Source organism: Poecile atricapillus, chromosome 2 (assembly GCF_030490865.1).
Source record: "Poecile atricapillus isolate bPoeAtr1 chromosome 2, bPoeAtr1.hap1, whole genome shotgun sequence".
Classification (NCBI taxonomy): domain Eukaryota; kingdom Metazoa; phylum Chordata; class Aves; order Passeriformes; family Paridae; genus Poecile; species Poecile atricapillus.
The window spans coordinates 83402669-83415397 of record NC_081250.1 but is presented as its reverse complement, the minus strand read 5'-3'; the positions used below and the strand labels follow the sequence as shown (position 1 = coordinate 83415397).

Genomic DNA, 12729 nt, shown 5'->3' with positions numbered 1-12729 from the left:
GGGCGGACGGTGGCTATAGAGAGGCAGGGATCATGTAGAATTATAGCAGATTGGTGCCCAGTGTGAGGAGCGTAAAGCTCCCCACAAGCGACTGGAACTCCATAAATTGGGGTTCAAACAAGTCTGTTGAGGGTGATTGATTGCCTTGGGAGACACGCTGTTTTCTGCAGCGGGTCTCTTGAGGAAGGACCTGATAGCCTTTTGAATCATCAGAAGGTCGGATGATTCCAGAGCAGAGATTTTTTCCATTGTTAAAGTAAGTAATGCAGCGGGTTTCGAACTGCCACCCCAGCCCCCACCTGCCGGCGCCGCTGCCGGTCCCGTTTCCGTCCCAGCGCAGTAGCAAGAAGCGCAGTGCGTTTCAGTCCCGAGCCGCGGCCGGGAAGCGCGGCAGAGCAGTCCCCCTGTGAGCCATGGTGAGCTGGAGCGGGGCGGCCGGGCCGAGGCCAAGTGTGGCCCACAGCACCGAGCGGAAGGGGGGAAGAGCCCTACCCGAACGGCGCGGCGGACTCAGGCAGGGCGGCGCGGTCAGCGCAAGTGTCAGCAGCGGTGGCTGCGGCAGGAGATAGCCCCGAGCCGTATGAGTGGTGGCCGCAGCACGGGAGACGGGCAGCGGTGTTCACTCTGCCTCCCCCACAGAGTCCAACCAAGTGTGTTTAGCACCTTGGCAAGAACTGCTGCAGCTGAGCTTAAAATTTTGTGCCTTACCCGAGCGAGAGTGGGATGGCTGAACTGAGATAAGCCTGCCTTCCGTGGCTCCTTTCGTGGAGTAAAAAAAACAAACCACCCCCCCCCCCCAAAAAAAACAACCAAAAAAAAAAAAAAACCCAACCAAAAATCAAAACCGATTTTGTGCTAACAACTTTTAACAACAAAAAATGGGATCAAAACTTTTTAAAACCCCAGGCAAATTTAGAATCCAAATTGCAAGAAATTTTAAATACCATAAATGTGAAAATTTCTAGAAAAACGTTAAAACATTTTATCTCATGGCTGTCCCATAACATTTCACAGTTAGGCACGTGAGAGGTAAATTCTGTTTCTGCAGGGGATAAAATTGGCAATTTTGTAACACCTAAAGTGGAGAACGGGGACAAAATTGCTTCAAAATATCTCCCTGTGTTTCTTATAATTCAAAAAGAATTAACAGAGAAAAAGAAATAAAAAAAAAACAGCCACTGCAACTCCCACTAGTTCCCCCTACCTCTTCCCCTAAACCCTATCCCCTGAGCTGAAAAAGACACATAGAACAGACCCAGAAACTCAGGAAATGCACTGTAACAATGCCATTCCTGGTTCCACGTGTCTTATTCAGCCCACTATGCCTGATAGTGTTGTGCAAGCTATCAGAGGGCTCTACCTGTACCCTCATATCCCAACTCTTAAACCCCCCTACCCCCACATGGCTGAGATCCAATATGGTGCTGGCCATATGCCAGATAGCCATGTGGAGAAACCTCGTATCTCCCTCCCTCTTCCCATGACCCTTTCCACCCACCTGTCTCCACCCAGTTCCGCTACTCCTCCCATAACCCCTCCCCTCCCTCACACATTTCCCTTCCTCCTACCATACCTGGCTCAGGCATGACATCACCTTGCAACCCTGCCTCCAAATGTTGCAACCCTACTCTCCCCGCCCCCTGTCCCCAAGAGTGGGGGGGTGGGGTGTGTGGAAGGAATGGCCCTACCCTCTGCTCCCGTGGGGGGGTAGGGGAAGGGGTGTCCTGTGCCTGCCCCGCGGGGGGGGGGGGGGGAGATGGGCCCCCCCAAGCCTGTGGGGGTGTGGGTGAGTCCCTCCACTGACCCGGGGGTGAGGCAGGGCCCCCTGGGCCCGATGGGGGTGAGGCTGGGCAGGGAAGCCCCAGAGATACAGGCTCTTGGGAAAAATGAAGATATGCTTACAGCTACACCTGTGATATTTACTGATAAAAAAAGAACTAATAGACAATATCAGCCTTGCTCTTACCGTGATGTCCAAGAAATACGCAAAATACAATGTAAATGTAGCAAAAATAGTGAAACATTAAAAATAATTATTAAAGCTGCCTTAAAATCCCAGGAATTAGTTTCTGCTGACCTCAAAGACTTCTTCAGGTGCCTCCTAACCCCCACTGAGTTTGATTTTTGGGAAAGCTCATGGAAAAGGTCATTAAAAGACCTCCTAGAGGAACTCAAGCAAAGCATGCAGGATACAAAAGATGTAGAAAATAATGAAATTACTTTTTAGCATCTATGTGGGGAAGGGAAGTGGGCAAAGCCTGAAGACCAGGCACAGGTTCTAACAAAACCTATTTTAGATAAGATCTGTGATGTAGCAGAAAAAGCTTATAACAAATTACCAACACTTGAAACCAAAGTCAGTTATGTCAATATTAAACAGTTTCCATCAGAAAGTTTTTTGCAGTTTGTCAGCCAGCTTAGAGGACAAATACAACAACAGGTGGAAGGCCTGGAGGTGCAGACAGAACTGATTAAGCAAATAGCTCAAAGAAATGTCAACGAGACTTGCCGCAGAATGATTTTAAATCTGCCCATCTATCCTCCACCCACCATAGCAGACATGATCAAAGCATGTGCCAAGAAAGCAGATCTGTACAGTGCACATGACAGGAAGCCAGGACCGATAAACCCAAGGACTGTGGCAGCTGCAACACCAGGAATGAACAAGCCACAGATGTCATCAGAACAGCTGCAGTATATCATCTACTTCCAGTGCAAGAAGCCAGGACATTTCACAAAGAATTTTCCTCAAAACCAGCAACAAAGGAAACACCAGAAAGAAGCTGTAGCAAATCAACAAAAAAACTAGAAAAGGAGCGCTATTCCGTTGAGCGCCAAGACACAAAAGTGATGGACCTGAAACAAAAAAAAAAGCCTCTATTTTAATAAAAAGGGGGAGAAAGGGGTAGTGGGGTAGAGGACTGCAGAAACATAATTGTGGGGAACGCATGCCTAATAAGATCTGGCAACCGCAAAAGCGATCCAGACTTGTAAGTGCCAAAGCTTTTCATTTCAGAACTGACCGTTGGACAGTCATTGGAGTAGACCTACAAGACAATTCACAAGATCTGGCAGGACTGGATAGCAGGTATTTTGTTATTGGAAACACAGCACACACACCCCTGGAAATTGAAATAGCCCCCAGAACAATTAAGGGAGAACTAACACATCTCACTCTTCTAGCAGGATGTCCTCAACCACCCTTCTATTTGATCAAGGGGAAAATAATAGCCCAAGTGATCCCTGTACCAACAGAGGTTCCAGTAGGTGATAAGGCACCTGGAGTTTACTGGGCAGAAGTGGTTGGCAAGGACAAACCCATTGTGGGGTGCAACCTGACACATGGATCAGAACATCTCCATGTGAAAGGGTTGATTGACAGTGGGGCACATGTGACTATCATACCCGAAAGGGTGTGGCCTTCACACTGGGAATTCCAACCCGTAGCAGGCAAAATACACGGTGTTGGAGGAGTGAAATTAGCAAAATCTCTAAGAGCATTGTTCTGATTGAAGGCCCACATGGAAGATTGGCTAGTGTCCATCTGTTTGTCACTGACTACAGGTGTCCCCTGTGGGGGAGAGACAACATGTCTCAGTGGGGAACCAAACTAACCATTCCTGAGAATCCCCAAGGATTTTTAGAGGGGCCACTGTAGAGCGTCCTACCCAAAAGTTAATGTGGCTGGATGACAATCCAGTGTGAGTGAACCAGTGGCCTCTAAGTAAGCAAAAGCTCAGGGCACTGAAGACCTGGTAGAGGAACAACTAGCCAAAGGCCACATAGTAGAAACAACCAGCCCTTCGAATTCCCCGGTCTTTGTAACAAAAAAGCCACAGAAGGATAAGTGGCGCCTCCTTCAGGATTTGAGAGAAATAAATGAAAAGATTGAAGACATGGGGTCTCTCAAACCAGGGATGCCCTCTCCTATAACGCTCCCAAAAATTTGCAATTGGCAGTTCTGGACATTAAAGACTGTTTCTTCCAAATTCCACTACACCCAGCTGATGCACCACGGTTTGCTTTTTCAATCCCCACCATTAACTGGGAAGCCCCAATGAAATGATACCACTGGAGGGTATTACCTCAGGGGATGAAAGCCAGTCCCTTCGTCTGCCAGTGGTATGTGGCATCATTACATCCCCTGTTCATGCTGAAAAAAGAGATGCCATCATCCTGCACTACAGGGATGACATATTAGTGTGCTGTCCCAATAACAACATGCTGCAATACACACTTGACCTAGTGGTTAAAGTTTTAACCTCTGCAGATTCCAAACGCAGGAAGATAAAATTCAAAAGATGCTGCCTTGGAAATACCTTGGAAATACCTGGGCCTGGAGATCACTGTGGGTCCACAGAAATAGGAAATCATTAGTAATCCTAAAACCCTAGCAGATCTCCATTCCTTGTGTAGGTCCTTGAACTGGGTCAGACCCTGGCTAGGTCTCACTAATGAAGACCTGAGTCCTCCGCTCAATTTATTGAAAGGGGAGAGAGAGTTGCTGTCTCCCAGGGAACTGACTCCAGAAGCAAAATCCGCAATTGAAAAAGCACAAAGGGCCTTTACAGAACGACAGGCGCACCGCTATAACCCTGAGCTGCCTTTCAAATTTATTTTCCTGGGGAAACTACCACACCTACCATGGGTTGATATTCCAGTGGGCTGAGGGGAAGAGAGATGCACTCTTAAGCATAGACTCAGTCTTCCTCTCCCATCAAAGACCCAAAACTATCACCAAGCCACAAGAGCTCATGGCTCAGCTGATCCAAAAGACCAGAGTGAGGCTGTGGGAACTGGCAGGCGGTGACTTTATGTGTATTCACCTTCTGGTCAGACTCTCTGGAGAAGGAAAACACTCTTCTGAGAAACTGACCAAAGAGATGTTTGAGCACCTGCTGCAGAGTAATGCTAACCTTCAGTTAGCTCTGGAGAGCTACAGTGGGCCAATATTGGTCCATGCACCATCACACAAATTGTTTCATGAGGAATTCCACCTCATTCCTTGTGAGAAAAGGAGCCGTAGGCCACTCAAAGCTCTTACAGAATTCACTGATGCATCTGGGGTATCTTGTAAGTCAGTGATGACTTGGAGAAATACTCAGACTCAGCATTGGGAAGCTGATGTTGAGTTTGTAGAAGGATCATCCCAGATAGCTGAACTGGCTGCAGCCGTGAGAGCCTTTGAGAAGTTTTTTGAACCGATAAATCTGGTTACTGATCCAGCCTACATTGCAGGGGTGGTGTCCAGAGCAGAGCAGGCAGTTCTCAAGGACATTGAGAACAAACATCTCTTTAGATTGCTCTCAAAACTGATTTATTTGGTTTCAACTTGAGAGCATTATTTCTATGTGATGCACGTAAGATCTCATACTGAGTTACCAGGTGAAATTGCTGAGGGGAACCGAAAAGCTGATTCCCTAGCTGCCCCAGCCACAAAGGTACGTCTCCCAGATGTATTCCAACAGGCTAAGCTGAGTCACCAGCAATACCATCAAAATGTGCCAGGATGGATTTGGCAGTTCCAGCTGACACGGGGTCAGGCTAAAGCCATTGTGGCCACCTGTCCTAATTGCCAGCTCCAGGCGGTGCCATCGCTACGCACTGGGGTTAATCCCTGAGGCCTTGGAAGCTGTGAGGTGTGGCAAACAGACATCATGCACATTCCCAGTTTTGGTCAGCTTAAGTATGTGCACGTGAGTATTGATACACGTTCAGAAGCAGTGTATGCTTCAGCTCATGCAGGAGAAAAATTTGTACATGCTAAGCAACAGTTAGTACAGGCCTTTTCAGTGCTGGGGATCCCTAGGGAAATTAAAACAGATAATGGCCCAGAGTATAAATGCAAGGAGTTCCTGGAATTTGTCCAGCAGTGGGGAGCAGACCACAAAACTGGCATCCCCCACTCCCCCACAGGTCAAGCTGTGATTGAGCGTACCCACCAGACGCTCAAACAAGTCCTAGCCAGGCAGGGTAGTGGGACAGTGTGGATGTCTCCACAACAAAAGCTTTGCAAAGCTATGTTTACCACCAGTTTCCTGAGCTGTTCATTTGAAAACATGAATCCTCCGGTGACTCAGCATTTTAACAGTGGTGATCAGTTTAAATTCTCACAGCATCCACCAGTTTTAATCAGGGACCCTGAAACTTGGCAAACCAAGGGCCCCTATGGACTTGTCACCTGGGGGCGTGGTTATGCGTGTGTATCCACCCCTGTGGGCCCCCGATGGATACCTCAGAAATGGGTAAAGCCTTTTTTTCCCAAAAACTCAGCCCCAGTAAAAAAGGAGGAGAGACAAGTGGCAGTTGCTTCCAAAAGAAGATGCCGCCAGGGAGAGCAAGAAACCTTCCTAACCTCTCGTTACTCTCTGATTGGTACACCTTGACTGTGAATATGCTTTAAAAATGTTTGTTTCTTTTCTTTTAGAGAAAAACCTACTTCACACTCAAACCCATAATAAGCCTTACCTCAGCTGTCATCCTGCTAGCGCTGAGCAGCCTGGCAGCTGTTTAGATCATCCCTCAGCCACGAGAGAACATCTGGGTGACCCTGGCACAAACACTCCAGCAAAATAATACCTGTTTGTCCTCTGCAGCAGCAAAAGACCCTATGTCCACCTGTCTGGTAGGGATTCCACTGCAGGCTGGAGACTTTCCAGACAGCTTTATTGTTCCCATGTTTATTATATTTTCTTCTGCTGCTGCATGGACACGAATGCCAGGAATTTGAAGGAATTTGCTGCCTAAACCTGTCCTCGAAAGCTCCCAATATCCACAGAGCCCTCCGAGAGATGAAGAACTTGATTGGACAAGTGAAGGAAGAAGCCGAGGACTGGTTTAGTGAGTTGTTCAAAGGCTGGGGACTCACAGGATGGTGGACTTCGACAGTCAAAACAATCCTGTTGTTTTTTGTTGTTCTGTTTCTAATTGTGCTAGCATTTGGGATTGTTCATTGTTTAGCTTTAAAGGCTCTCAGTAATTTAGTCTCTGCTATCTCAGAGATCAACCACATAGAACTAGCAGACCGGAAGCAATCTAACCAGCCCACCAATCACGACTGGTGAACCAACTCATGTTCTGTATCAGGATAAGCTTGTAACCTTTTAAAAAAATTTTTTTTGTATAATGAGAAAAGGTGAGGTGTTGTAATGAATTTAGAAAAATGGTATAACCCAAGCTGTAGCCCTGAAGTATAGAATGTAAGCTTCTCCCCCCTTATCTCTTTCTTCCCAGTTCTCCTTATTGGCTGTGTGAATGTAATCCACCCTCCTTCCCCTGCCTTCAAAAAGACGTGTGTTATCAATATTCTTCCTCTTTCCCTCCTGCTCTCTTTCTCCATGGGATCCCAAGAACAAGAATAAAGCTGAACTTCCATCTCAGCAAGGAAAAGAGCCTCGGTTTAGTTCCTCTGTTCCATGCTATAGTTTCTTTCCTGCCCCCCTGGCTACTGCAGGGCGGACGGTGGCTATAGAGAGGCAGGGATCATATAGAATTATAGCAAAATCTAACAAGTTATTATTTCCTTCTTCACATGGATGTTCTGTGATGAGTATTTCCCAGTTAGGTCCCATTCTGCATCACTGGCTTGATGAAAGCTGATTATAGCTAAAAGAAATGTAAAAACAAACTTCTTAGTTGAGACATTTTTAAAGATAATTTTTTTAATTTCACTACTTTCATTTCTGGTCAACTGCCAAGAAAAAAGTACCCTGCAACCTCTATGGACAAGAACACTATAAAACTCTACTCTCTCCATGTGATGAGTATATATAGGTTGCCAGAAAAGAACACTCCTTCAAGATGTGTTCAACTCCACAACCAGACATACCCAGATCCTACTTAAGCTGTTCCTGAGATATCACATCATGTTTTAAGTGGCACAGCGGACTCAGTTCTCTACTTATTACACTCCTTTTATCATAGATATACAAACTTCATTTTCCATGTGTTTTGAGTAGTGTATCAAATATTTTTTTGGGGAAAAAAAAAAGGCACAGCAAATAGTTTGCAAAATTTTAAATTGAAAAAGCATAGCAGAGAACAGAGGGTATAGCAAAAGCTTTAAAAGTCAGACTTACATAACTGTTGACTTTCCAGCTCCATTAGGTCCCAAGAGTGCTGTTATCTGGCCCTTATGGAAAGTGAGGTTGAGATCTTTAACAGCAGCCTTCTGACCATCCACGTGCTCTTTGGTAAGAGACAGTAGCACGACACCAATGGTACCTCCTTCAGTGCAAGGGACTTTCCAACTTTGAGGTTTTCTTGCCTGGTCTGTGTGGGGAAGAGTAGCAGAACAAGCAGGTTGTTGAATCTAAGCGTGTGTGTGTGTGTGCTTATAGAAGGAATACCAAAATAACTTAACCTCTGCTACGATTTACCAAACAGATGTTCAAATTGTCTGAACTGACACAACCTACACTGAAATGAAAGATACTATGCCAATTAATATTTGCTAAGAATTTGGCCCATTTGCAGTTTTAAAAAGCAACCTATAAAAGTTATGCCTAGTTATATGCATGTCTATATATGTCTTGATAAAGTAATAAAATAGTTGCTCTATTTTATTTCTAGTAAAAAATAATAACATTACTTGAATAATTTTTTATGCCCATAAGCATTAGGAAATTGTAACTGTGTAAGCTACTTCATGTATGTCATCCAGTTTCAGGCACACAACACTGACATAACATCCACAGGCCAATTCCCTTCAGTCAATTAAGCAAAGCAGATCTCTGAAATGATTCAGAGCAGTAGCCTAGTTTAAGCATTCAAGCTGCTCAAGACAAGCAGATATCTGACAGTCTTCTAACTGTGAGGCAATATCCTTGGGAAACTCAGATGCCATATGACACCAATGAAGTTGCCTTCCTTTCCATGTCAGGTTTGTACTACTTTCCAAACATAAGCACAGTCAATCAGCAGCCCCATTACATGATTACTTTTAATACTTCATTGACTCATTACTACTGAGAGATCTAGCAGTGAGTTAGTTTGTTTTCTTTTTAAGGAAAGGCAAGCCAGATTGGAATACTAATCTAAAGAAATAAAATTTTATGCCAGAGAATTAGGAGAAGAGATAATTATTGTTATGAATATACAACTACATAAGATATTTATGATTTATAGTTATATTTTTACAATAATTTTATGTAAATAACATGCAAACATGTCAAGAACTGAGAACTATGCTATACATAAAAAGATGGAATCATATAAATCAAATTATAAATTTTTAAATAATTATTAAATTATATTATATTTAAAATAATATATTATATTTAAAATAATTATTTTAAAGATTGGATTTTTAACACTGTGAATGAAGAAGTTGTTTTGCTGTTTTCACACTCAATTTTAAGCTTCTGGCAACAATTCCTTCTAAACTTGAGGTCACTTGCTAGCCAGTGACTACCAGCAAGGTAGCAAGCAAGCTAGCAAGGTACTACCAGCAGTTGTGACACTACTGAGATCTCCTACCCCTCTTCCAGGTTCCTTTTCTGCTGTTTCCTAAATTTGCATACTTTAACAGAAAAGCATTCAAGTGCAGAGGCCTCAGACAATGTAGCTCAAGAAAGACTCAGAGGGAGAGCTCCAAGTCACTTGCAAGTACTAAACTGATTACCCTGGGACTTCTCCAAAGGGGAACTCCATGTGGGTATGCAGCACCCTGGTCATTGCCAGCCCAGCTGTAGTTGTAGTTCCAGGTGGTAGGATCTATACTCCCAGGTCCTCCCTCAGACACCTCTGATTTCCTGAATGTTCTCCACGTCCTTGGGACCAGCCCTTACCTGGGTTATATGTAACAAGTGAAGAAATTGCCTGGAAGCAAGTCACTTGGCTGTTCCAAGAAAATTCTTCATGGCTGTGATAATGTGTAATTCTTCATATCCTATTGTCAGTACAGTGGCACACCACTCTTTTAAAGGACAATAAGTTCCTTTGCTGCATGACAGTTTTAGCATTCACACACAGGCAATTTGCTATCAACCATATAACACGAAGAAAAGTGACCCACCAATCACTTAAATAACTTGATCCAGAAACCACACTAATAACTGGTAAAGCGAGAAGTCTTTGTCTTCCACAGATTATGTGGTGAATCCAGAGGGAAACACTGGAAATCTTCATTTTATATAAGGGCCAAACACAATCACCTTAACAAAATGGAGTTGTTCCAAATTGCAGGGATTCAGACAAAACTCATACAAATAATTTTTCCACAAGTGCTCAAATTAACCTCAGGACATTTTGAAGTCTGCTCTAAGCTGGGAGATAACTGTATGTAAAACTGCTGAGTTGTTCAGCTTCTTCACGTATGCTATAGACAACTGGATCATTTCTAAGATACTGTAACTTCCAAAAAAAGCACAACCTAACATGTTGTTCTAAGGCCCCAGACGGAATACTGATGAGAGTGACTTCCTCCTTCATTTCCAAACCCTTAACTAAATGTAGGAATGTCCTTTAAGGGACTGGAGATGGGGGAAAATGTAAAAAAAGCTGAATTATTTGTAAGCAAGTGAGTGTACATAGTAAAGTAGTGAAATTATCTGGAGGCCAATAAAATTTAGTTACATAACAGCTTTCTAGACAAAAGGCTAATAAGCAGACACAGAAAGAACAGTGATTATAGAAGTGGGAAATTAGAAACAGAAGGAAAAGAAATTAACAAAGTAAATTTTTCCACTGAACCAAGAAACAAATTTTTAAAAAAATAAGCCCAAAAGGTTTCAGATTCAGTGAGAGTATGAAAGGGATCAGTGAACTCCAAAAGATCCAAACAAAGCAAAGTGGGAAAACACTGGGACAGGATGAACCCAAGAGATACTTATTTTACATCTTTTAAAGAGCTTTCTTAAATATTTCTGTACAATAGCTTTCACAGAATGAATTCATCATTACAGGGGGTAGCAAAATGTAACAGTTACTATATAATAGTCATAGTATATACTCTATGAGGAAAGAGAGAAAGATCTACACATATAATACAGGATCAAGCAATGATAAAAGCAGATTGACATGACTACCACACCATTCAGAAAAAAAAACATTGTTCAAATTCTATTAGTACAAACCTTTTTCTTGGAAGTTTTCATTGAAGAAAAACATATTAGAATTCAGATAATGTCTTCTCTCTGTACCACACAGGTTCTTCCAGTAGGAAACAGTAAAGGGAAAGTACCACTGGTTCTTTAATCCAAATTTTCCTATATTAGAATTATGATATAAATTGTTGAAAAATTTATAGTCATTTTGCATTTGTTTGTAGACTAAAAATGTCCTATTATTGCTTACAATGAGCTGGTTAGGCCATTTAACTGGACCAAATACTTTTCTCTGCTTAAAAATTTTAATAAAGTGTAAAAAAAGTCATTTGGTCATAAAACCAGGTTCTTCCCTAAAATAATCAAGCCTAAGTGATGCTTTAGCCTGTCTCTAAATCAGCATCAAAGTGTAACAGAATCATAGACTTAACAATCTTGTAACCCATAGGGAAGAAAATGCACCAAGTAACCTGCCAAGAGAGCCCATTTTTTTAGTTATAAAAATAGTCCATCACACCAGTTCTTCCATTAATATCTGAAAAATGCAAACAAATCAGCCACCATAAGAAACACTTACTGCGGCATGTAAACAAAAAGGCAAAACCACACTCTTATATACAAACTAATCTTTGGCATTGCCTGATCTTTTCAGGCATTACTTACCCATAACACAATACACACTCTGTTTGAAGTGTCATTATGTTGACACTCAAGGGCAAACTTCAATTTAAGACAAAGTTTCCAAAATTCAGTTGCCTATTTCACCAACCCCTATCTTTCAAGGCAAAATTCATGTTAATTAGAAAAAAAAAATTACAAATTAGCCAGAAGAAAAAGTGACATATGCAAATCAGAGGAAAGGTAAATCATACACTGAGGCATGAAGCTATGATTAAAAATACATCAACCTACTCAATAAGACTTTTAAAACTTGTTTCATGAAAAAAAAATTAAAAACCACACCACTACTTTCTCAAAACATACTTGAAAATCAATTTGTTTTCTCTATGCACTGGACTTTGAACTGATTGGCAGCAAGATACAGTTACTGTGCTGTCTGAAGTTTTCATGATCTGGAAACTTGCTATTGTTCATGGGTTTCAGCCCAGATACTGACAGGAGACACACCATTTTTCCAGGAAGTTTTGCTACTAGACAAGCTCTCTTACTGTGAAAATCCAATAGATTCCTAATTCTATCAAATATTTGGCCTACCCAGCAGCAGAAAAAAGATATTTCATGCTGGCTATAAATTCTAGTCCATGTGTTATCACTAGTCAATATTTATGTATTAGGGAAGATGTTGTTTCCCAGTCCCTCAAGAAAGTCAGACAGTTTTGCACAATAGAACCATAACTCAGAAAAAGACATATTTTTGTTTTTATGCAAAAAAACAAGAAAGACAATACCACAATATATATTTCCTGTGGTGGCTGAACTGTTTGCATTGTGAAGATATTAATGGATGAATAATACTAAATAACTTCCTCAAAAGCATGAAATATGAACAAGCCCATGATCTTACCAGGAATAATATTGCTGAAATACCAGCCACCTACAAAATATAAAATGGAGTCAAAGAACATCATCCAGCACATCCATCCAAAAGTCATGTATCCTCCTTGTGCCATTGACTGGTGTACATTATCCCACTGAATTCCTGGTAGTAATAATAATGATGTTT

General features: G+C 42.3%; 1 protein-coding gene across 1 annotated transcript in view; it reads right to left on the bottom strand.

Annotated features, from left to right (window-relative positions):
* ABCA13 (ATP binding cassette subfamily A member 13) overlaps positions 1-12729 on the bottom strand; it is a 199052-nt gene that overhangs the window by 112230 nt on the left and 74093 nt on the right. Inside the window, exons 26-28 of the mRNA XM_058831117.1 lie at positions 12571-12705; positions 11072-11207; positions 8079-8261 (exon numbers count right to left, since the gene is read on the bottom strand). Coding sequence (XP_058687100.1) covers positions 8079-8261; positions 11072-11207; positions 12571-12705 — 454 coding nt within the window. The remainder of the gene's footprint in view (positions 1-8078; positions 8262-11071; positions 11208-12570; positions 12706-12729) is intronic.